The 27,567-nt window shown below is 36.7% G+C and overlaps 1 protein-coding gene across 3 annotated transcripts in view; it reads right to left on the bottom strand.

Moving 5' to 3' along the window:
• The window catches only part of phkb (phosphorylase kinase, beta), a 167,795-nt gene that overhangs the window by 125,726 nt on the left and 14,502 nt on the right, over positions 1–27,567 (bottom strand). For all 3 annotated transcript variants that reach the window (XM_039763121.1, XM_039763120.1, XM_039763122.1), the window contains 5 exons: positions 24,712–24,801; positions 11,604–11,742; positions 5,839–5,938; positions 2,609–2,716; positions 2,296–2,376 (listed from right to left, as the gene is read on the bottom strand). In XM_039763121.1, coding sequence (XP_039619055.1) covers positions 2,296–2,376; positions 2,609–2,716; positions 5,839–5,938; positions 11,604–11,742; positions 24,712–24,801 — 518 coding nt within the window. The remainder of the gene's footprint in view (positions 1–2,295; positions 2,377–2,608; positions 2,717–5,838; positions 5,939–11,603; positions 11,743–24,711; positions 24,802–27,567) is intronic.

Below are 27,567 nucleotides of genomic sequence, written 5' to 3' on the forward strand. Positions count from 1 at the left end.
CTATATAAAAGCTGTTATTTTAGCTATAAAATATTGCAGGCCAAAATCTTTTTATGTGGAATGAAATGAAAGAATCTTGCTGCCATTGAGGCACTAATGTGAAGAATTGCATCATGTCTGTACTTAAAATAGTGCACAGTCCACAGACTCACATCCTAAAACACAAACATAATAATTATGAATGTAACACATATATGTTTTTATGTTTTGAAATAAAAATATTCATGTCTTAAAACAGATAATACCACATTGCACTAAAAAATTTAAGATAGGCAGTCTTTGTACTTCTGTCTATATCTTATGTATTTAAAACGCGCATTAATTACATATTTTATTATCTATAAGCATAACATCTTTTGAATTTTCCATTGCCCTCTTCTATTTGCTGTAATATATCCAGATTACATTGCCAATGTCCCTTAAGAAATTTGAAATGTCACATATCTATCTATCCTGCAGTGGTTCTTTATTAGTTCACATATCTAAAATGCTTCTGCACAATTAATTAGCTGACATTTTAAAATTCATAAATGTTCATAAACACATCATTACTGTTCTGCAAATTTCTATGCTCCTATGTATAGTATGCCTTAAAGGAAGAGTGTACCAAAAATTATGTATTTTGTTTTATTTGCAATTTACCCATCTGTGAAAAAATATCTCAGATTACTTTTGTTAGATAATCCAAATGTCAGGTCTCCAGTCAGATTCTCACAGCATCATCAATACATTACTACAATAAGTTTTGTTTTTCATTGCAGATTGTGAAAGTGAACCTGCAAAATAACCACCTGCTTGTTAAAAGCTCTCTCTCTCCCCCCAACCCCCCGGCAACCCCCATTCCAAAAGCACCAGAAAGGCAGAAGCGAAAGAGGCTATGAAGCAGCATACAACATGCTGGTGAGACTGATTGTTTCTGTTTATTTTATAGCCCCTTGGCCTCTTTACAATCTGTGAAAAATAAAGCAAAAATAAATTAAATCAACTAATACTTACTGTATTTACGTGACACAGAGTACACCAGTTTTTGGTTTATATACAAGTGCATTAACCTTATTACAGCAAAGGGATTAGAGCACCAATGTAAGGGAGGGTTACACTTAAAAGTATTTATAAAATTTAAAGCAAATTCACAGGGAAAAGAATACACAGCCTCCTAATGTGAGATTATTCTATTTAATATGGGAATGAAATTGCAAAATCTCATAACAATTGCCATCTGACAAAAAGTTAGATGTTAAGCAAAACTCATAAAACAAAACTCACTTCATTTACTTTTCCTTAAATCACTAAGCTACACATTTGTGCAGCAGCATAACCTTTATGTAGTAATGTAACTTGTCTATCATTGATAGTTTCATAAAATAAAATTTAAAGAGGATGTTGTCTTTTGACTTCACAAATAATTTTTGAAAGGAAAGAGATGATTTTAGTAAAGGCTCCTTCCCTACATACTCTGACAGTGTGCTATTAAAAATATTTTGACTGTAATCATATCAAGTCACTAGAACATGAAAGTATAAATTAAAATATAAATATAAATTAGTCTATAAAAGAATATTACTATAACAACATGATGAATACTCATGGGTTCCTAGACAGTTAAAATCAGACAGTGACAACACTGTCCCTCCTTCAGTAGGAACAAATAATGAGAAAAATAACAGCACAAATGCTTTAAGACACAATGTTTTACAAACCCAAATAATTTTCTTTTACAAAAACTATAAGGGCGAACAAAACAACAACTTGTGCACCACCAGCCTACCAATGCAACATTAAGTAAAAATGGCTGCCGTCAATGTCATTAATCACTAAAATAAACTATCAGCCTTGAAAATGTTCACAAAACTGATGATAAGAAATCATCTGAGCATGGTACTATATTTTGAATCTTTCAAAATCTGGACAATATACGGTCCAAATTTTCTGCATTATGTTGTTTCTGTGCTTTAAAACGTTCAATAATTGTATACATTACAACTTGTAACTTCACCATTGATTAACAACCATATTTTTACATTTCATAAGCATTAAAATGAATCCTATTAGCAATAATCTAAATAAAAAAACACTAGAAGTTACCTACTATAATATACTTACAGGATCATTTTGAGAAGTCCATCCATTATCCAACCCACTATATCCTAACTACAGGGTCAAGGCGGTCTGCTGGAGCCAATCCCAGCCACCACAGGGTGCAAGGCAGAAAACAAACCCTGGGCAGGGCGCCAGCCCACCGCGGATTTTTAGAAGTGTACATTCACAAAACTTAGCTATTAAAAAAACTATTACCTCATCTGTATTGTAAATAATCTGCAATCCAGATGAAATCATTTCTACCAGATAAAGCAAGAAAAGTGATAAGGCATCAATCTAAAAACACAAAAAGAAAGAAAAAACAGATAATTAAACACCTCCAAGTCAAGTTTACAGATATGATTATGAAATCTAGTTTAAACTATTGTCATGCATGTTTTTTGTGATTTTGTGAAAATGCAACACTTAGTACATTTATAAATTAAAACAAAAAAAAAGTGATCTAAAATTCAGAAGAAACACAGATTCACCACTTTCATAAACTGGTAACAGAATTAACAAAGTGTACCTGGAGATGGCCATATGTATCATAGTTTAGCAATTCATCTCCTGTGTGAACATTGAAGGCAGAATGCAGACATTTTAAAGGACTTGGATCTTGCTTAAACTGTTCTACCTGAAAAAACACATATTAAAAAAGTTATATTAAAAACAAACCATTCTAAACAAAAACAATATGGATTTTACTGCTAAATAAAGTAATTTATGTTTATATTTTTCTTTTATAATATTGGTGTGTTAACACTTTAAAAAGAGTCTTCAATTATGAGTAAATTTCATTAAACATTTTTGTTTTAAATGTCAATTAGCTACATGCATGTTAGGTGAACTGGCACTGTTAAGTTGGCCTTAGAGTGAGAATGTGTGTTTGCCTTGTGATGAACCAATACCCTGCCCAGATAGTGTTTCTGACTTGGATAACTTGCCCAAAGACTGCTGGGATAGACTACTGTGACCCTTCATTGGATAAACAGGTTTAGAAAGTGGACGGATGGTCTATAATGACTGTTATGATTATGATCGTCTTCTAAAAAATTTGAAAACAAATTTTTATCAGATTCTAAGTAATGATTTTGGCCTTGCACAATTTTGAAATTAAACTTTTAAATTAAATTAAATTTTACAGAACGTTTCTGTGATGCTTTTGTGATTTTCCTTTACATCGTTTACACCAAATAAATGCTCAATTACAGAAATATTTAGCAAATAAGTGTGGGAAGGCTAACACACAGGTTGAAGAGCACTGCAAAATGGGAGAGCCACTACTTATTTAGATTGAATTGAGCCAGTTAACTATAAAATTATATTAAATGTATTCTCATATTTCACTTCAACTACTATTTTTTAATTTGACAGTATCTTCTACAATTAAATACTGATTATATAAAAATAAATACTGATGATATAAATTTTGGTCATTAATTGATCATTAATTTAACAACAGTCGATAACAGAATTTGCGATCAATCTAATGTAGACTTAAAGGAGATTGTATACTTGAAAACAGTAAACCAATTAAAAGAAGTATATAAAACTACAAAACATAGTTATTAGTATAATTTTATATAGTAATGCAATTATAGTTTACACAGTACAAGAACAGAAGAGGCCAAGTAACCCAAATTAGTTTGTACATAACTGCCTGTGAAACCATCACTGACTACACAAATGAATTAAAGAAAAAACTATAAGCTAATTAAACGTAACAAATCCTCCAGCCTACGTAAGTATTTTTATTTCAGGTGTAAACCTATGAAAAACCAATCGGATTATATGCCAAGTAAGTGAAAGAATGTATTGCCATTCCATCGAATCATGGGTATCTTGGCTACAAACCAACAATAATTTCTTAAAACCTATTACTGCATTATTATATTTACTCTAATATAATCTACAGAATTGGAGCGCCTTTATCAGATAGCTACGAAGCAAGATATACTATTAGAGAAACAATAGTATTAAGAAACTGAGTGAATGTTGTAAAGGATTACTGAATAGAACTTGTATTATTTTAAGTACAGTTTAGAAGCTGCATTTCTCTTAATCAGGAACCTAAAAGAAGGCATTGGGGTTTTCCTAGTTGCATACTAAATTATGCAAATTGGTAGTGTATCTTTAACTAGAAAAAAGAAAAAAAAAAACACTTTACTAAATAACTGGAATCTCATTATTTCAGTTAGTATTAAGGTAAATGTTGAACTTGAAATATGATTCTCTAGAATAAGCATTTTTTGTGTGAATGATGTGATGAACTGTAAATAAGGAAAATGACATAGTAATACAGGTATCTAAGCAGAATAATACAGTTGTATTTACAAACGACACTGCACCACAAACAGGAATGCTACTGTAAAGGAAATCACAGAATGGGCTCAGGAATACTTCCAGAAACCATTGTCAGTGAACACAATCCACCGTGCCATCTGCCGTTGCCAGCTGAAACTCTACAGTGCAAAGAAGAAGCCATTTCTAAGCAAGATCCACAAGCTCAGGCGTTGTCACTGGGCCAGGGATCATTTAAAATGGAGTGTGGCAAAATGGAAGACTGTTCTGTGGTCAGACGAGTCACAATTCGAAGTTCTTTTTGGAAATCTGGGACGCCATGTCATCTAGACCAAAGAGGACAAGGACAACCCAAGTTGTTATCAACGCTCAGTTCAGAAGCCTGCATCTCTGATGGTATGGGGTTGCATGAGTGCGTGTGGCATGGGCAGCTTGCATGTCTGGAAAGGCACCATCAATGCAGAAAAATATATTCAGGTTCTAGAACAACATATGCTCCCATCCAGACGTCATCTCTTTCAGGGTAGACCCTGCATTTTTCAACAAGATAATGCCAGACCACATTCTGCATCAATCACAACATCATGGCTGCATAGGAGAAGGATCCGGGTACTGAAATGGCCAGTCTGCAGTCCAGATCTTTCACCTATTGAGAACATTTGGCGCATCATAAACAGGAAGGTGCGACAAAGAAGGCCCAAGACAATTGAACAGTTAGAGGCCTGTATTAGACAAGAATGGGAGAGCATTCCTATTTCTAAACTTGAGAATCTGGTCTCCTCGGTCCCCAGACGTCTGTTGAGTGTTGTAAGAAGAAGGGGAGATGCCACACAGTGGTGAAGATGGCCTTGTCCCAACTTTTTTGGGATTTGTTGACACACCATGAAATTCTGAATCAACATATTTTTCCCTTAAAATGATACATTTTCTCAGTTTAAACTTTTGTTCCATGATTTATGTTCTATTCTGAATAAAATATTAGAAGTTGGCACCTCCACATCATTGCATTCAGTTTTTATTCACGATTTGTATAGTGTCCCAACTTTTTTGGAATCCGGTTTGTAATATTTATAACATCTCTTAACATTAATTGAAAATTGTAATAATTTATTATTTATATCAGCATTATATTCCAGACAGGACTAATTATTGTTTTAAGTGTGCATAAAATTAACACAGTTTATATGTTTATAGGGTCACTAGTTTTATGTGTACATAGTATATTATTACTTTTACAATGTTGTATAATAATTTAGCACTATTAAAAAAATAAAATAATTTACTTAATAAATCCAAGTAATAAAACAAATGGATTAACCAAAAAACAAAATGTTGAGAATGTCATGACAGAACAGAAATTAGCAGTAATATTGAAGATTATGACACAACCTGAAAATTGGAGTTATCATAAAATGAATAAAAGTCAAAGTTCAAATCTATGAAAGAATGCCTTACCTTATCAGCTTGGCGCATGTAACAGTAGAGAATTCCTCTCATACATTTAATAGCGCAGTGTTCAAGTTCATGTGTCCTTCCTTTATCGTCATCAATGCGCCTGAAACAGAAGGATGGCATGCAAATGAAACTGAAGTATTAGATACTAAGCATTACTCAACTAAAGCAGGGTATTTCTTTACTAAGGTACAGTACAAAAACATATTTTAACCGTGAATCGAAATAAAAAACAAGTGATATAGTTAGAAGATATAGTTATAATTATAAGACTTGACAACTAAATAACAAACAATAAATCAAATCTACTAATAGTTCATTGCATTTTTCTGAATAAGCAGCTGATGTTCAGTGAAACTCCTTGTAAAGTGATCTTTTGGAACACACTGTATATTATTTTTAGCTGTAAGGAAAAGGTTAGGCATTTCTCATCAGGTTGCATGTTTAACTAGATAATCGAGCTAACAGAAGCTAACTCAACTTCTGCAGTGTACTTGAAGCATATTTCTTTACTTTTTTTGTAATTACTGTATATTTATTAAATTTAATTGAGTTAAAAACAAAACAATGTGCCATGTGGAAAACGTGTTGTCACCTAATTTATACAATAATATATATTTTAAAGACATCACCCCTTAATTAGGTTTTGAATTAAACAAGATAGACATTTCCAGAGCTACTAAATCTTAAACCAACAAATGGAGGATTTAAAAAAAAGAAAGATAAATTACTCTTACAAATCAGAGGAAGTATATAAATCCATCTAAACACTTCCAGCTTGGAATATCCACTGTAACTAACATTAATCATTTAGAAATAGATACTAAGAAAAAAAATAAAATAAAAATTATATATATATATAATTATATATTATATATATATATAAATAAAGGAACAACTGCAAATTTGAACCCACATTTCACTCCAAAGAACCTGAGGAAATGTTTCCTCTCAACAGGAATGATCAACAAATTCATAAATACTGCAGTAAGCTAAAATCATTTTGGAAGAAATTGCCATAAATGATAAAAGCATATTTAATAATAAACAGCATTGTTATTTAATATATAAAAGATAACAGTATACACTGCAGTTGTGACCCACTGGACTGGCTACTTTAAGCAGCTGTTCAAAGTTGACCCTCTGGCTAGGACGCTGGATATCTCTGGTTTCAAGGTTCTTAAAGCTGATCCTCCAAGTAGCTGTGAACCACCCAATCTCACAGAGATTTCACAGCTTTATATACTGCAAGGATCTGTGGTATCCAGGGTGAACTTCTCTAGGCTGGTGGTAAGGCTGTCATCCTGGCATTATAAGCAATCTTTGCTTCCATTTGGGAGACTGGCATCATCCCAAATGACTGGAAAACAGGACTTATCATCCCCATCTGGAAAGGGAAGGGTGATCACCCCAGATTGCAGCAACTACAGGGGGATAACACTGCTCTTGTGCTGGGTAAGGTCCTTGCTAGGGTTGTCCTCAATATGATCCGTGATCACTTGCTCACCTACCAATGACCAGAACAGTCTGGTTTTACGCCTAAGAAGGCAACCATTGACCGCATCCTGGCACCGAGGATTCTCATGCAGTGGAAATGCAAATAAGTGCAGTTTCTTTGCAGCCTTTGTCAATTTTCATAAAGCGTTTGACTCAGTTGATCAAGCTGCCCTGTGGCTGTGTGGCATCTCTTGGTGAAGAAAGATTCACGGATCTTGACTTTGCTGATGATGCTGTGATCTTTGCGGAGTTAATGGAGGCTCTGATTGGGAGCTCGAGACACTGACTGAGGAGTCCGAGTGTCTGGGCTTTCGAGTGTCCTGGATAAAAACCAAGATCCAGGCCTTTAATGACCTCTTGGGCACTGCCATCAGCAGTGTGTCTGTTTGCGGAGAGAGTGTTGACCTTGTTGAGAGGTTTACTTACCTTGGCAGTAACATTCAGGTCTCTGGTGATGCTTCCTATGTCAATAGACGGATTGGGAGAGCAATGGGGGGGGACATGAAGTCGCTGGAAAGGGGTGTATGGCGCTCCCGATATCTATATAAAAGGACAAAGGTCCAAGTCTTTAGAGTCCTGGTGCTTCTGGTCTTACTGTATGGTTTCGAGACATGGATGCTATCCAGTGACCTGAGATGAAGACTGGACTCCTTTGGTACTGTGTCTCACCGGAAAATCATTGGGTATTGTTGGTTTGACTTTGTTTCGAATGAGTGGTTGCTCCTGGAGTCCCGAATGAGGCACATTACTTGCATTGTGAGGAAGTGTCAGTTATGGCACTATGGCCATGTGGCACATTTCTCCGAGGGTCATCCAGCTCGTAAGATCCTCATTGTTGGGGACCCGAGTGGCTGGACCAGGCCAAAGGATCGCCCAAATAACACCTGACTGTGGCAGATAGAGGGTCATTTCCAGAGGGTGGGATTGGACCACGTGTCTGCCTGGGGGGGTTGCCAACCGGGATCCAGAGTTGTTTCATTGTGTAGTGGGTGCAGCAACGCACTGTACCGGCGCATGCTGCCCAATGAGTATACACTCAGGTCCATAATTATTTGGACAGTGACACAATTTTCATAATTTTGGCTCTGTGCACCACCACAATATATCTGAAACAAAGCAATCAAGATGCGATTGAAGTATGGACTTTCAGCTTTAATTCAAGAGGTTTAATAAAAACATTGTGTAAGTCATTTAGAAACAACAGACATTTTTATACATGGCCCCCTATTTTTAGGGGCTCAAAGGTATTTCGACAAGCTAAAATAATCACAAATATAATGACCATTTTCAATGACTGCCTAAAGTCAGGAATCTATGGCCATCTCCCAGTGCTGGTGTTCATGCTATTGATGCTTTGCTTTATTACAGCTGTCCTCAGTTGATGCTTGTTCGTTGGACTTTCTGCCAACGATTTTTGTCTTCAGCAACTGAAATGCATGTCCATTTGGGTTGAGGGTAGTTGACTGATTTGGCCTTTGAACAATATTCTACTACTTTGTTTTGATAAACACTTGGTGTGCTTTTGCATTATCTTTTGGCTCATTGTACATCTGTATTGTGAAGTGTCATCCTATTGGTTTTACAGCATATGTCTGAATTTGAGCAGATAGCATAGCCCTATACAATTCAGAATACATACTGCTACTTCTGCCAGAAGTCATATCATCAATAAACATTAGTAACTGACTTCCATTGACAGCCATGCATGATCATGATATAAAACTGCCTACCATAGTGTATCATAGATGATGTGGTATTCATTGGATCATAAGCCGTTTCTTCTCTTCTCTTTTCAGCACTCTGGGATATATTGATCTTAGTTTCCTTTGTCCAAATGAAACCACTCCAGAACTGGACAGGCTTTTAAAACATGTTTTCTGGCAAAGTCTAATATGTCCATCCCATGCTTGATGTTTACCAATGGTTTGTACCTTGTGGTAAACACTCTGTCTTAACTTTAATTAAGTCTTCTCTTGAGTGTAGACTTTGGAAATGAAAGGTCTACCTCCCAGAGAGTGTTATTGGTGTGGCTAAATGTTTTGAAGGGGTTCTTCTTCACCAAGGACAGAATTCTGCAATCATCCAGGACAGTTATCTTCTGTAGTTTTCCAGACATTCTGGTGCTGCTGAGTTCACCAATGCATTCCTTCTTTTTAGGAATGTATCAAATGGTTGATTTGACTACTACTACTGTTTCTGCTATCTCTCTAAAGGGTTTGTTTTCTCTTCTCAGCCTGGACTGAGAAATGGACTGTTTTACTTGCATGGACAGCTTCCAAACGCAAATTCTTCACTTGGAATCAATTCCAGACCTTTTACCTGCTTAACAATTAATGAAATAATGAGAGAACTGCTCCCACCTGGCTATAGAACAGTTTGTCAGTCAAATGTCCATATACTTTTGAGACCCTGGAAATGGTGGATGGGCGGGCTAGGTTTACTATTCAGAAAAATATCCGTCATTCTTAAACAGCTGATACGATATTTTTGGTTAACCCCTTAAATTAAAGCTGAAAGTCTACACTTCAATTACATAATGATTGCTTTATTTCAAATCCACCGTGTCACTGTCCAAATACTCATGGACCGACTGTATTTAATAATAAATAGCATTATTAAGCACAGGGGTATATATCTATTATATTTTGGGGTGTTACATTTGCCAGTGGGATGAGGAATATCAGGAAAGCAGAAAGAATAATGGATTCAAATAAGCATTAGCAAACCATAATTTGCTTACAGAATGAAAGATTAAGATGTAGGAAAGGAAAGATGCAAAGTTCACAAACTTAAATAATAATGAGCATCTGCCGTTTTTCATTTATTTTCTACTCAGTCTTTAATTCAGCATATAAGAATTAGTGCTTAAACTATAACATGTAGTATTATGTCGCTTGATTTTATACTCTGGAGAGGAAGAGTTTATTTCTTTTTACTTTGAAATATACTACTAAAACATATGTGCACTTCTTCAATCAATTAGACCAAAAAACCTTTTTAATGAGAATTTGTGTATTTCTGTTTCCGAGTGTACAAATTGAAATGTCTCCTTGTAGTAGGGGTGGCAGAAACTTTGAGATATGCAATCCAAAAATAAAACAAACAATCAACACACTCTGAATTATATTACATAAATATCTATATCTACTGTATAAATTTAGTAAATCTCTAAATATCTAGCATTAAAGTCAAGTGCAATGGCATTGAAATTATTAAATCTCTGACATGCATAAAGCATTAAAATAAAGTTGGTTTAAAAAATTGATATAGATACCCATTTTGCATCTTAATTAAATTATTTTAGTGTACATATACTGAGTTCTAAAGTGTTGCATCACTTTTTTATTTTGTGAAAAACATAAGTAAAATGGATTGAATAATTTGATGTCTGTTAAAATTCTGCTACAGTATTGCTTGGACGGTTGCAGTGAGAGGAAAAATTTTCCAGGGGTATTTTGAAATTCAATTATTTTTTCAAGAAAAAGATGGAGGAAAAAAAAAACAAAACAAAAAAATTCTAGACATCATGCCAGCACGAGTTGATGTGCACGGTCACAAAAGTGCGCATAGGAGACAGTCTAAGGGCTTAACTGAGGGTTAAGATGTCAGCTCGGGGGTTGATTTAATGCACTAACCTCTATTTTCCTCTTCTACAGATCATCAGAAGGGAAACCCACCTAAACCAGCATCAAATTCTTTTGTGACTACTTGCTAACTTTGCCTGTTTTTCCTTACAATACATGGGATGGATTTCCAACTCTTTCTCTCTCTTTTCTTGTTATTACAGCACATAGACATCCTGTACTAAAATAATGTGAAGTTGAGCAGGAACCATTATCTGTCTGTTTGGCCACATCTGTCTAACAAAACTATTTTGATTAATTTTGCACATGTGAGGCATATTCAGGACAGATATCTGTGAACTCATATCAGATTACAAGTACCTGCAAAAAAAAAAAAAATTAATCAGACGAGACAAAATGTCAGAATAGAGTCACTTTTAGCTGTAGTGTGGATGTAGCCTTAAAAGACTTGTTCAGATGAGCTTTTTTAACCACAAAAATAGCAAATTTGGGAAAAAAACTAAATATGGGATGTTTGAATGGAAGGTTCTTGATATTAAGTGTACTTTTTAAACAGACATATTTGTTGAAGTGAATGCATCTGCTTACCTATGAAAGGACATTTCACTATTAAGTTACACAGCAGCATCAGAAGGCTTTCAGAAAAATGCAGTGAAGAATTGAAAGTATTTTCCCCCTTATATTTACCTGTAAGCAAGTGCCAAGGCCCAGGAACTGGCAGCACAATACAAACTGTCTCTGACTTTTGCTTCTTTACAGTCAGAATAAGTTTTGATGGGGAAAAGGCCAGTGGTAGCACTTTGGTAGTTGAGCACAGTTGATTTAACTGTAACAGCAAACACAAAATATTTTATAAGCAACTTTTTCTTTTGATCTTACTTCAAAGCTTGTAAACAAAATATAAAACAGAAAATGTTAGCTATATATATATCATACATTATACTTATCTCCCATATTTGATAAGCAAGATTACCTAAATTAAGCAAGCAATAAATAAGAAGAAGAACTGCAAAATATGTCTCTGTTATTCAGGATATTTAAACTTTTAAGAAAAATAACATCTTGAATTTTTTTTTGCATCTATATAGTGTTGGGGAATCATTCATTATCTACGTCAAAGATGAGAGGGATCCGTAATGATCATCTGGGCTCTATGTTTAACTGCTTTGGTAAATAATCTATGGAAGTGTACCTGTGTTATACTAGTCTACCAGGACTTATTATTTTTCCTGCTTATTTTCACATTTATTTATTCCAGTTATCAAACCAGGCAGTTATACATCAGGACATTTATAATCAGGCATGTGACTTTACGCTGACAAAAACTGTGTTTAGAATTACATTGAGATACAGTATATGCATATTATAGGATGTAGCAAACTACCGTGTTTCAAATTGCTTTTAAAGAGAGAAATGTTACTACTGTTAACTAATATAGCTATGTTTTTCCTAAAAAGCAGTATTAGAAATCTGATATACCCAGCATATTTCTTCCAACATAAAGCTGTGGTTTCTAAAATTTTAACCCATCACAATACTTTCCAGCTATAGCTATATATATATATATATATATAGGTAGTTATCTTTGTAATGCAAAACTCACTGGAGGAATTGTGCTCAAAATCAATAAGCTTCTAACATTCTACATCTATATATATAATTCACTAAGGCAAGACAACCATGAAAAGCACGCCGGAAGGGGCGTGGATTCACTAAGCCGCCGACAAGTGAGACACCTATGGCGCACGAAGGAAGGAGCCACGCCCACCAACTCCATTGGATACGACAACAACTCGCAGGGCCACACCCACCAAGTCGGACGCGAGGACACAGAAAAAGTGGCGTCATTTATATTCGTCTGTCGTGGAGGCCACATGCGGTGCAGGGCAGGTTAATGTCATGTTCATGTCATGCACCTCCGAGCTACGTTGACTGTTCATAGAGGCATGTTTCTCACGGAGGTGAATTGCCATATGCAGCATGTGAGGGGTATCTCATGGGATCTTTAAAACAATCCTTTACAACTGAGGTTAAAACACAATGAATAAGCAGTCTTTAAAAACCGAGTTTTCGGTTACAACGCATGACCGCTTGCACCATAGCAAACTGTTTTACACACTACATACAGCAATTCGCATCCGCGACAAACATGCGTCTTCTTAGATGCTCCTGCAGGAACACGGAAGACGTTTCCCTGCCCACCAACACTCCTTTTTCACCGGCCTGCGTCTACCCTCGCTCTCTAGGCATCACTACTACCGTGGTCAGGTGTCTTGGTGGATTATATATAGAAAAGCGGCCAAAACCGCACAGAGCAATGAAAAGTCCACGTCAGTCACATGTACATCTGGACTGTGTAAAGACGATGACTCAAGTGACAAGTTGGAGGTGGGCACATGACCAGGCAGTACATGCTGAACGAGAAATCAGCAGACTAGCATGACAGACGGAGGTGAATGGACATCCTTCTCTCCTCCCGTTCCACTCTCCGCGCCGTGAACCCCCATCCCTCCGTCTGGCAGCAGAAGGCGCGAGGACGATCCGCCGGTTTTCAGTCACGGACGATTGTGTGTTGGTTCGTTCCGTGCATTGTTACAATGTTGCTTTTCTTGCCGATTTATTACATTACCGATTTTTCAGATGTTAATTTCCTCCCTGTGCTTAAAATTCATTAAAAAAACCGGCCCGATTATGCGGCGTATGGTATGCCGCGGGTTGGCTAGTTACTAATATTGGTGCCACGTTTCATTATGATTGAGCAAATTGTACTTAGGGATTCCTAAAACATGCAAATCCATTGAAAACTAAACAGGCATTTTCGCTCTATTGCTGTAAAAATATAACTACTTGCATGCATCCACTTAAAAGTAAAAGTAGGAAAAGTACCATAAAAATAGGAAAATAAAATATAGTGGATTGAGTGTAAAAAGAAAACCAACATGAGAAACAGCAGTTCTAATTCAATAATAACACAGTGATAATTATCCATCCATTATCCAACCCGCTATATCCTAACACAGGGCCACGGGGACCTGCCCCAGCCAATCACACACAAGGGACAATTTAGGATCGCCAATGCACCTAACCTGCATGTCTTTGGACTGTGGGAGGATGGAGGATACAGGAGCACCCGAAGGAAACCCACGCAGACACGGGGAGAACATGCAAACTCCACACAGGACGGACCTGGGAAGCAAATCCATGTCTCCTTACTGTGAGGCAGCAGCACTACCACTGCCAGTGATAATTATAAACAATTTTAATATAATGAACTATTTATTATATTATTTCAATTTCAAACATAAAGTTTGACAGTAACTCAACAATACGCTCTTACTGTAATAAGCTATTTTCTACAGCTAATAATCAATTGACTACACCTTCTTTAATAAAAAGTTTAAATTTTGGCCCCTCCTTTAAGACAAACATTAGTTTGTTAGTTATGATGTATGACTAATGTTCCTCAGGTTTTAACACAACATTTATTTTAAGTTAGGATTTAGTATTTGAAAACTCTGACAGGCTACACAAGTTCTGCTTAACTGGTGTTTTTTTGTTTTATCTGTTCTCCCAGCCATATAAACTTATCATTACACTAATTTTTAGAGACTTAGAATCTGATATATTGACTGTACAGTTCTACTAATTATATATTTATGTTATGTAAGCCTGTGTTGGTTTATTTTCTGTTATTCTTTATTATACTTACCTAATTTTACTTCTTTGCTTGTCTTGTGACTCTTTCCTTAGCATCTTGAAAAGCACTTTGAGCTACATCCTGTGTATAAAAATGTGCTATAGAAGTATATGCTGTTGTTCGTTTTGTGTTTCTTGAAAACTGTCCTCTAGAACCTCAGCATGCATCTAAAATAGTGAGTTTTGAAATATTTTCTCTGATAGTTTATCATTGATTAGAGCTTTAATGCATGTGATTTCAGCCTCCCCATGAGTTCTATGCCCTAAAACATTTAGTAACATTTCCCTCACTTCTTGCTGGGTTCTTCTGGTGAAATATTGATCCATTTATCTCATGTTTAAAGAAAAATCAAAATCAGTTATGTATGTATTGATAGCACCATACTGTATTTTATCATTATATATCGAGGAAGCTTAAACAGAGTTAATAAAGCAAACAAATAGTTTATAAAATGTGTAAGCTTAGAAATTAATGTGTGAACAAAATTTATTTTAGAATCATTAACTGTAAAATTACTTAAAAATGTTCTGCTAGACTTATAATTAGTAAAACGGCTGTTGGCAAAACTTGCATCAAGCACTGCAGATACACAGTAAATTGGCTCAGCCTCAGTATTGTTAAATCTCTGCTGAACTGCTTTCCTTTTGTAGTTTTCACTGCATGATGAGATCTTTTTCCTAGTTGTCTTTTTAGTGTAACAGTTGACGGGATGATAGCTACAACAGTGACTATAGAAGATATTCGCTCTCTTGTAAGCTGCTCAAGGATGTGGGTAGGGCAGGGTTGGTAGGACAGGGCTAAAGTGTTTTCAATGCATCCCCTTTGGTTCAGAAGGTGGCCAGTAAATCACTGTCTGCCGATTATGTTTCTAAAACATATTCTTGCTATTAAAGACTCTGCAGCATACAGTATGTGCTGTTGAGCCTAGTCAGCATATCTTGTTCAAGTCTTTTGTTTAACTGCTGTAATTGAGTCTGTACTCTCAGTATGCAAGTGGAAAAAGTTTCAAATGTCCAACTATATTTCTTCTTATTGCTACAATATAATTTATGCTTCTCTTGGAGAGCACCTCTTCAGTTGCCAGGAATTGAAGTGTATGAGTCAAGCAAGGTAACCAAGGCAGAGAAGACTCTTCAATTGCTTTCAATATATTTCGGGCATCACCTCATATAACAACTTGCACTCTGCTTTTAGGAATTTTCCCTATTTTCAAGCATTTTTTCAAATGCCACTTTGAGAGATGTGACTGTGTGCAAGCCAGAAAGTTCTTGCACATGTAGAATAACTTTCTTTAAGTGGAAGTTGGACTCCAATGAGCAGCCAACATCAGTTGTTTCAACTCCGAGTGGGGCTTGGTTTGTGAGATGACAATAATCACACCAGCCCTCCATAATGTTTGGGACAAAGATACATTTTCCTTATTTTACACCTCTGCTTAACAGGTGTGATTAAAGTACACATTGTAGGCTGTCTTTTAAGGACATTTGCATACATTTTGATTGTATCATGTAGAAATTTCAACACTCTTTATAGTCCCCACCCCACCCATTTCGGGGCAACCTTGATCTTTGGGACATAGCAATGTCAAGTACAGTGGTGCTTGAAAGTTAAACTCTTTAAAATTTTCCATATTCCTGCATAAATATAACTTAAAACATTATCAGATTTTTCATGCAAGTCCTAAAAGTACATATGGAGAACCCAGCTAAACAAATCAGACAAAGTATCATACTTGGTAATTATTTCTTTATTCACCCATTATTGTGAGTGACAAAACTATGTGAATCTTTGCTTTTTAGTATTTTGTGAGACCCCATTTTTTTAGCAACAACTGCAATGAAAAGTTTTCGGTAGGTCTTAATCAGTCTTGCACATCAGCTTGGAGGAATTTTAGTCCATTCCTCCCTTGAGTTGAGGCAATTCTGTATGATGTGGCTGGGTTTTCTCAAATTAACTTCATGTTTCAGGTCCTTCAACATCACTATTATTACGTTAAAGTCAGGACTTTGACTTGGCCATTCCAAAACCTTTATTTTATTCTTCTTCAGCCATTCTTTGAATGACTTGTGTGCTTGGGGTCATTGTCTTGCTGCATGATCCAGTTTCTCTTGAGATGTAGTTCATAGACAAATGTCTTTAGAATGTGCTAGTATAATTCAAAAGTAGTTTTCCCATCGACAATGGCAAACTGTCCTGGTCCAGACACAGCAAAACAGGCCCAAAGCATGATACTACTGCCACCATGTTTCAGAAATATGATGAGGTTCTCATGCTTGAATGCAGTGTTTTTCTTTTTCCAAATAGAATGCTTCTCATTTGAACTAAAAAGTTTTATTTTGGTTTCATCTGTCCATAAAACCATACTCCAAGAGCTTTCAGGCTTGTCCACATACTCTTCAGCAAACTGTGGATGGAAAGCAAATTTTTTTTTTTGGAAAGCAGTGGCTTTCACCTCGCAGCCCTGCAATGTACATCATTGTTGTTCAGTGTTCTCCTGATGATGATCTAATGAACATTAACATTATCCAATATGAGATAGGCTTCTAGTTGCTTAGAAGTCACCCTTGGTTCTTTTGCGACTTCAAGGACAATCATACGCCTTGACCTTGGAGTGGGGAGATTAACAATAGTATTATAGTTCTTCCATTTGTACACAATCTGTCTGGTTGTGGATTGGTGTAGACCAAACACTTTAGAGATGGTTTTGTAGCCTTTCACAGCAGAATTATTTTTCTGAGGTCCCCTGAAATGTCCTTTGTCTGTAGTATGTTACACTGATACTGCACAAATGTGTTTGAAGATGAAGCTCTTGATAGAACCCTGTTCTTTTAATATAAACTGGGTGCCCATTCAGACCTGATTGTCATCACATTGATTGATAACCATGACATTGATTGACAACCCCTAACTTTAATCTCACCTTCAGTAGGTTCACATACTTTTGCCACTCACAGATAGGTAATACTGAGTGATTTCTTCAAATAAATAAATGACAGTGTAAGATATTTTTGTCTCATTTGTTTAGCTGGGTTCTCCATATCTACTTTCAATAAAATCTGATGATGTTTTAAATCATATTTATGCAGGAATATTGAACATTTTGAAGGGTTCACTAACTTTCAAGCACCATTACATATGAAAGCAGTCATATTTATTACTTTGTTGTACAACCCTTGCATGCAATTGCTGCTTGAAGTCTGTGATCCATAGACATCACCAGGTGCTGAGTATCTTCACTGATGATGCTCTACCAAGCCCTTAATGCAGCCATCTACAGCCCCTGCTTTTTTCGATGGATTTAAATTGGGTGACTGGCTTGGCTATTCAAGAATGTTCTAAAGTTTAGTTTTACAAACTCTTGTGTTGCCTTAGCAATATGTTTGGGATCATTATCTCGTTGTAGGAAAAAGTGTCGCAAAATGGGTTTGGAGGCATTTACTGGAACTTGAGCAGATAGGAAATTTCTATTCACTTCAGAATTCATAGTGCCACTGCTGTCAGCAGTTACAATATCAATCAAGATGAGTGTGCCAGTACCTGTGGCAGCCATACATGCCAAAGCCATAACAAATCCACCACCATGTTTAACTGATGATGTGGTATGCTTTAGATTTTGGTCAGTTTCTTTCCATCTCCCCACTTTGCCATCACTCTAACACAGGTTCATTTGTGTCTCGTCTGACAACAAGACCCATTTCTAGAAATATGCAGGCTTTTTTAAGTACGTTTTAGCAAACTGTAATCTAGTCATCCAATTTTTGTGGGTAACTACTGGTTTGCATCATGTAGTGTGGCCTCTGTATTTCTTCTGTTCATGAAGTCTTCTGCAGATAGTAGTCTCTGACACATCTACATCCTGAGGACTGTTTCTGATCTGTTGGACAGGTATTTTGGGCTTTTTCTTTACCATAGTGATAATTCTTCTGTCATCAGCAGTGGAGATCTTTCCATGGCCTACCAGTCCCTTTGCAACTACTCAGATCATCTTCTTTTTAATGATATTCTAGACAAATATTACTATTCCTAAGGTGCTGCAAATGTCTCTAATGCTTTTATTCTTGTTTTTCAGCCTCATAATGGCTTCTTTGCCTTTCACTATTGTACTATGAAAACTATAGATTCCAAAGAGCAGAAGCAAACCTAGGTATCTTATACCTGCACTAATGAAGCAATCAAACACACCTAACCACAAACAATTTTGACGCATGATATGATATGGTTGATACTGATATCGTTGAATGGTCTACCAATTCACCAGATTTCACAAATTTGGGTTCAGCCCAAACATATATGCATGGATCAAACTACGTTATACTAGTCCAGAAGCCTCAGTTTATGTTAACAATATTATTTTAGACTACCTCAAACTAGAAGGTGGTAATTGACAAGGATGCCCCTTATCACCTTTGCTCTTTGCAATCACCGTTGAACCACTGGCTGTATACATTCAAAATGTATCAGAGATAAAGGGGATTCTCAGAGAAAGACTTGAACAGAAAATATCACTATATGCATATGATATGGCACTATATCTATATATCTGACCCACAAACTTCTGTGCCAGTAGTTCTAAAAGCATTAGCAGATTTTTAAAAGATAACTGGACTCAAAACTAATTTGAACAAAAGTGTGCTCTTTCCAGTGAATTCACTAGCACACAATATCTGACTGGGCACTTTCCCATTCATTTTAGCAGATGTTCTATACTATCTGAAATTGGAAATAATTAAATTCTCACTTTAGGGATCTGCTAAAAACTTTTTAAAATGAGGCAGGATCTAATCCATAACATTTTAGAATAAGCTTCCATTTTGGAGAAAAAAGGGGTAAATCAAGGAAAAATGTGTCTTTGTCTTCAAACATTATGGAGGGCACTGTACATCTTGGGTAACGCTATACCTGAAAAGAATTTTGTGCTTGGCAGAGTATACCGTGCATCCAAGGGATGAATTACAGAATCCTAGACTTTCTACTATAAAAATGACTGGTTGTCTAGAATAATGAACTCCATTATTTCATTTATAATACTCTTTGATTTTTAGCCATCACGGTAATTTCTGCTTGTTTACAAACTGTGGCATTACTGTTGGCTGCAATATATTTGCTTCATTGCCAGTTTTATTGCTTTCACTGCATTGTCGAAAGTCAGAATGCTGAACTTAGTGAAGTACCCACTAAAGTCTAACCAAATAAATTATGCCAAATATCTGGATTTAATTCAACCAAGACCAACATTTCATTACAGATGCTTGTGGTACAGTGGGCCCGCGGCTTATAAAAAGATGGCTGTTTTAATAAATTGATAATTGGCCAGCTCAATCTCGGTGGGTGTGCATACTCACGTAGCTGTGGGGGTTGGTGGAGTAACTGGGGCAAGATGCACCTGGACAGTCTGTTTCAATTACTTCATCGGCTTCCTTCAGTGTGTTATTGAGATGCTGTACCCACAAAGGCACATAAAAAGGAGCCAGCACAGTAAGAAAAGGGAGTTGAAAAGGAAAAGAAAGAACTGGAGGATAAAAGATAAGAGGGAAGAAAGCAGGAGGTGAAGGGAGCTGGTGCTTATGAGTGGGTGGAAGAGCAAGAGTGTGAGAGAAGGTGGCAGCTGGGATGTAGTCCTTCGCAAGAGGGTGCGCTGACACTCAGGGCCTGATGGCTACTCCAGCTGAAGTGACCAAAGTACTGCTCAGATGGAGTGACTTCACATAAGGCTAGAGAAAGGCAGTGTGGTGTAACGGGTTTGAGCGTGGTATTTGTAGTTGGAAGCGGTTCCCAGGTGAAATCGTGATGCGGGTGAACCTCGCTTAAGTGCACAGGTGAAGAGTTGTCCGCATCTGTAATTGTTCCCGGGAGCTGCTAATTGCCACATCTGACCCACGTCCCCATAATAAACGGAAGCGCGAGGTGGCTAGCAGGGGGATGAAGAAAGAGAGAAGAAAAGACAAACAGAGGTTGGAGGAGAAGGCAGGAAGCAGGGAGAGGATAGCCAGTGCGAGAGAGCGAGCGAGCGAGCAGGCAGCTGGACATTGAACCTTAGCGGGGTGTTTGGCCGAAACCTAGGGCAGTTGGTAGTGGTCGCTCCCGCTGAGCATTGTGAAGAGCAGGAGTGACCGGAAGAAGGGAGACTCGCCACGGAAGACAGCGGGAGTCGGGAGGCTTGGGAGGTAGATTCCCCACCATGAGCGTCCTGGAAATTGGGGGAACCCAGGTCTCAGTCTGGAGACTGCTGAACCGAAGCCATGGATCGGGAAGCCTCCAGATCAGAAGGTAGAATGAGGGTCAGCTGCTGGTGGGGTGACTCCCCTGGTGCATAGCCTGGACGGGAGGGGAGATGCAGGGGAGTCACCAGTAGAAAGGCACTGGGCTGATTTTAAAAGGACAGCTCCCAGCCATTGTTTTAACCTCTTTTAAAAAGTATTTTTTCTATTTATTGGATTTTGACATTCACCAGTTCATTTGATTTATTGGATTATTTATTTGAAGGTTTTTGTGATGCACTGCTCTATTCATTTGAATACTTTGAATTTTGTTGTTTTAATAAAAGCACTTTGCACATTTTGCACTATCCCCTTGCTTTGTTGTGCCTCACTGCCTAGCTCATTGGTGTCGGGTTCAAGGGCTCCCAGATGCGAGTTGGGATCATGGAGTGAACCTGGGTCGTCACAGGCAGTGGAAGCTGCAGTGGTAACAGAAGGCTAATTGAGGGTGGTGCCATGGACCACAGGGATGCAAGCCTGGCAGTAGAAGTCAGAGGCTTGGAATGGTGCCGTTTATTTATTGGATTATTTTAGAGCACTGCACTCATTGAACACTAATTTGTTTGGAATTGTTTCAATAAAAGCACTTCTGTACTTCATCTGCTAGACTTACCCCTTGGTTACATTATTGGCGGAAAGGTCTCAAGAGGCTCACGAATGCTACAGGGAGTATGGAGCCGACCCATGTTATTACAATGTTACACATAGCAATCATGTCATCTCCAGATACTTTAAAACTAATTCAAAACAACACATTTTTTTTTTTTTTTTTTTAAACACTTTCCATTTTGGCTGCTCTTGCATTACCATGCATGCCCTCAGGTTAACATATTGATATCACAAAATCGGTAGATCAATCAGCCAGTTACAAGCTGATCACCAATCTCACAATAACAAACAAAAACTGAACAATTTCAATCTTAGGCTGATTAATTGTTACACCACTAATGATGAGAGTATTTACTGATCAGGTAGGGTAGATCAGGAAACCACACTCGCCTCCTCAAATTAAATATGTATGAGAATGCATGCCCTTCGAGGCATATATAAAATGTTATTTGTCTAAAAATATCTATAACACAAGTAACAAAACAGTGTAACTTCCAAACCTGATTATAAAAGTATAACATAACATTCTCCAACCCTGCCTTATCTAACTGGGAGGTCACACTAGATCAGAGGCTAAAAAGGTTGAATAGGGTGCAAAGCAGGGACCAACTTTTGATAGCATACGACTCTCTCACATACACACCCACTAATTTGAGATTCCAAATTCTTACTAACAATCATATCTTTGGGAGATGTGGGAGGAAAGAGAGTACTGTGGGGATGGGACACATACAAGGGAAGAAAACAGAGGATGCTGTAGTTTTAAAAACATTAAATGAGATACTCCAACAGTTAGTTTGTCAGATTTTTAAACCACTAAAAGAAACCATAAATTATTGATAATGTTTACATTAACATATTGTTATATGTGGTCTTCAAATGCCTATGCAATTTATCAGGGATGTTTCAGTATTCAGTAATGTTCATCTTATTTCAGATGCAACTGTAATTTCTGTGTTATAATTTTTCAACACAATTTTCTCACAATTTAAAGAATAACAGTTTTCTCACAATTTAAAGAATAACAGTTTCCTTTCTTAAAGGCATCTTATGTTCACTTATTAAAAACAATGGGTGAAAACATATTAAAAAGAATAGTACACTTCCATAAGAGAAAACACAAAAAACTGACTTTTTCTCTTACGCTCCTTTGAAGATGATCATCAAAGCATCATAGAATTATACAACATCATTTCTCCAGTCCTGACAGGTAATTTATTTCACAATTTTAAGCCTTTTCAACACATCTTCCAACATATGAACAAAGGAAGTCTCTAGTGGACTTCACTGAACTGAGCATGCCATTCCCCCTCAAGCTTTCCCATATTTTATTTATGTTTTTTTTTTCTTCTTGCTATTAACATATTGTCCAAACACAGGTCAGATTATATTTCTTTTTGTTCTGGGGCAAAAATCTGCTATAGCAAACATTTAACAGAAATTATTTTTAAGACTTAATTTTGTGCAACAGTTTTAATACAAAATGTATTTTTAAAAGCAAAACAGAATAAAAAAATGAATAAATAAAGTAAGAAAGAAGGGAAATAAAGACAAGAGAGCCACAGGTTATCCACTGGCAAATTCTCATGAAGAAAGCAAATATCATAAAATTAACTTAAATTAAGAATGCAAAATTAGTATAAAACACAAAACAAAACAAAGATTAAAAAAACAACATGCAAAAAGACATTCTAAACGGACATATTCCTTTAGAGTACCTTCTAGTGATCAGGGCTCAAAGGTGGCACTTAATAATGGACAAGATCTGACAGATCTTGATTTTGTCAGTGCTGAACTTAATCTAATATGATATACACTCAAAAACAAGAAACTTAAGTTCGTTAACCAAAGTAAATAGTTGGGGAGTTAATGTATGTTGATTAGCTGACAGTTCTGTACAAGTTGATTTAGCAAATATAAATGAAACAAATGATATTCAGTTTATGTTGTTGGGCAGTGGAAAAACTGGTGCAGTAGTTAGTTCCAAGGCACTTGGTTTGAATTTTGGGATCAGACACAGACTTTACAGTAGGAGCATTGTGTCTCTGTCAGCACAAGTCTTGTGATGAATTTCACTCATTGGCAATTCTGATTCTGTGCATCAGAGACAGATTGAGCACATTTGTGTGTGAGAAAGACTGTGAGTAAGATCTGTGATAAAATGGCATTATGTCCAGGGTTTGATTCGAACCTCACACCAGATGCTGTACATAGATATAGTCAAACAGCAAATAATTAGGAGCAATATAAATCAGTAATAACATCATAAGTTCCAACTAATATCATAAATCAAGATATTATTAACTGACAAAAAAAAAATAATATTTGTAAATAGCTGTAGGAAATTTAAAAATAATGCACTTCCAATTGTTTCAACTTACTACATACCACTATAATACAGAACCAATAATAATGACCATGTGGCATTTGAGCTCAAGAGTAAAAAGTAATAACTGCATTATCCAGAGGTTTAGAAAATGACACATCAATCTTATGTAGGAGTCGATTTAAGGGCAAAGCATAGACCCTTTGCTGGCAGTAAATCAACATCAGTGGTCCAAGGTCATCAATACTATTCCGAAGTTCCTACCTCTTCATACTGCAGCAGGTACAGTTTTTATGGACAACATTTTAATAACACACAAAAGCAAAACAGTTGATAAATCTAAATAGAAAACATATCTCAATGGTCCATCAATATTTTAACGAAATTCCATGCTGATTCAGATTGTTAAATATATTATTTCATATTTTACAAGGAATTTTCTTCATAAATGACAACATAAAATCATTTACATGAACGGCTAACGAATACCTAGGAAACTTTAAATGATGTTATTTTGAACTGAAAAGAAAAGATGGTAAGATTAAAATCTAAGGGAACTGTAATCATTGGGTGATAAAGATTATCTAACATTATCACTAATAATATTGAATAAATAACTATAATCAGGTATGAGGAAAAAAACAAGCATGAGAAGTAAAAGTCAATACACATGTCACCATAAATTATTAAATTTGTCAACTTGACTAGACTTTCAAATGAAAAGGTTAGAGTGGCTCATACATCTAGCTCATAACAAGAAATTGTCTCTTTGGACTATAAAGGTCACAGTAACCTTTTAAGCCTTATACTCAACCAGAATACAATACCAAAGAGACACATTATTAAACAGAGCTTCTAAGTGCAAGAATATTGTTCTTATATTAATATGAGGGGTGGTATACTTGCCTGCACTGTAGTATCTGTCTAGTTTATCCCAGAGGCTTTCGCCATTTGCCCTTGGTAGATTAATGCTTTTCAAAGGTTCATACACTGAGCCTGGGAGAAAAAAAAAACACTTCTTACATTTTCAATACAAAACTGTACTGTCTGTACTACCATTTTTATTACTTACTGCTAGTGTAAGTAAAGATAATGCTACAACAGAAAATGATCTTTGAAATGATAAAACTATTAAATGCAAAATAATTTGATATTCTGTCCTTCCACTGTCCAGTTCTGCTTAATCTAGCCTGAAGACTGCAAGGTGGTGAAGCTGGAAAAAACTCCATATGCAGTGCCATTCTGCCAAACAAGCTAATATACACATCTTTGGGATGTGGGAGAAAATAAATGGACCGGCAGGAGTGAATCCTATGCACAAACAGGAAGATTGTTGATTATAACCAGGAATCTAGTGTTTGAGTCAGCAGCACCAACCACTGCTGCATGTAACCAATTATCTGCACATTGGTACCACCTTATGCATGTAGCCCATTTCATTTTTCAGTAGCCACCAATCAACTTTTACTGTAGTAATATCTAAACCAATCTACCACAACATTAAAACCACGGAGAGGTGAGGTTAATAACATTGATTATCTCATTACAATAGCACCTGTCAGGGGGTCGAATATATTAGGCAGCAAGTGTACAATTAGTTCTCGAAGTGATGAGCTGGAAGTAGGGAAAATGGGCAAGTGTAAGGATCTGTGTGACAAGGGCAAAATTGTGATAGCTAATTGACTGAGTCACACCATGTCAAAAATGGCAGGTGTTGTATGATGTGGTTAGCACCCACCAAAAGTGGTACAGTAAAGAACAACAGTATCATGGGTGCACAAGACTCATTGATACACACAGAGAGTCAAGGCTAGCCCATCTGGTCTGATCCCACATAAGAGCTACTATAGCACATCTTGCAGAAAAACTTGATGTGTCAGAACACATAGAGCATTGAAGTCAGTGGCGTAGCGTGGGTGTCAGCCGCCCAGGGCAGAGGAAAATATCGCCACCCCCTTATTTAGGCATTTCAATTTAAAAGACTAAAATATACAGTAATTCTTTGCCACCCCATAAAAGTGCCACCCGAGGCGGGCCGCCCCTGTCGCCCCCACTACGCTAGGTTTTTTTGTGTATGGGGCTGAGTAGCTGTACACTGGTCAGTGCCTATGCTGACCGCTGCTGAAACTGTCTATAATGGGCACATGAGTGTCACAACTGGACCATGAAGCAAGAGAAGAGGGTGGCTTGGTCTGATGAATCACATTTTATTTTATGTGGATGGCCAGGTGTGTTGTTTACCTGGAGAAGAGATGCAGGAGAATGCGCTATAGGAAAAAGACAAAAAGAAAGAGGCAGCGTGATGCCCTACCTAATTCTGTTCAGAAACCTTGGGTCCTGAAATTCATGTGGAAGTTACTTTGACATGTACCACCAATCAAATGATTGTTGCAAATGATATACACCCCTTCATGGCAAAGGTATTCCCTGATGGTAGTGGCCTGTTTCAGCAGGATAACGTGCCGTGCCACACTGCAAAAGATATCATGTTCCTTAAACCATTCCTGAACAAAGAGTTCAAGGTGTTGACTTGGCCTCCAAATTGCCCACATCTCAATCCAACTGAGCACCTCTGGCAAGTGCTGGAATAACAAATCCAATTCTTAGAGGCCCCTCCATTTTAGGATTAATAGGATCTGCTGCTAATGTCTTGGTACCAGATACCACAGGACACCTTTAGGAGGTCTTGTAGAGTCCATGCCTCAACACGTCAGAGCTCTTTTGGCAGCAAGAGGGAAATCTACACAATATAAGGCAGGTGGCTTTAATGTTATGACTATAAAATCTATAGTTAGTGTTTATTGTACCAGCTTGAAGGGGTTCTTAAACTCAGTCCTGGGGGCCCACTGTGGCTGCAGATTTTTTGTTCCAACCAGATTCATAATCAGTGATAACACCTGATAGCACTGATCTCATTTAATTAGCGGGTGTTTATTTTTTCTCTTATTCTATATTCAGAAAAGCACAGCAGCATAGTTCTGCTTTTGCTATAGATTTAAATGCTTAAATCTCTTCTGTTGATTTCATTATATTTTGCCCATTCTCTGTGCAGTTGTCCCCCCTTCATGGAATCTTATTAATGACAATTAAAAACGAGAAGAGCAGAGACCCAGGCAAGCAACACTAAATAATCAAGGACTGCAACTACTTTAGCGTCAGACTCACTAATTAGTAAATAATGGATTAATTAAACAATTAGAACACCTAGAAAAGTAGAATGAAAATCAAGATGAAAATATTGTTAAAAAGAAAAAAAAATGATTCCCATATACAGTAACTGCTTGGTACATTTTAATATTTTATCTTTTTAACCAAACTCAGTTTTCTACTTTCTATATTGTTCCCAAAACACAGAACTAGGGAAATAACAGTTCAATTAGTTAGCCCAGGAGTCTAGTTAAAAACAGAAGATGGTTGGAACAAACACCTGCAGCCACAGGGGGTCCCCGGGACTGAGTTTGGGAATCACTGATCTACAAGATGTTCTCCTCACTGCCATCCACTTGACTAGAAACTGAAAAATGACGCACTTTCTCATATCAGTGCACCAGGTTTAATAATGGTGTTTTTCACAATCACTAGGAACAAGACTCAAACTGATCAACAGGTTCCAGGTATTTTTGTCGTTACAAGGAAGAATGTCTTCTTGAACATATCGAGTATTATTTGAATCAAACATTAATAATAAATATGTGAGAAATACAGTTTATCCATATAGAAGATCAATATGAAATTATAGGCATTTATTTCCTATATTATTTA

The sequence above is a fragment of the Polypterus senegalus genome, chromosome 9 (genome assembly GCF_016835505.1).
Source record: "Polypterus senegalus isolate Bchr_013 chromosome 9, ASM1683550v1, whole genome shotgun sequence".
Classification (NCBI taxonomy): Eukaryota; Metazoa; Chordata; class Cladistia; order Polypteriformes; family Polypteridae; genus Polypterus; species Polypterus senegalus.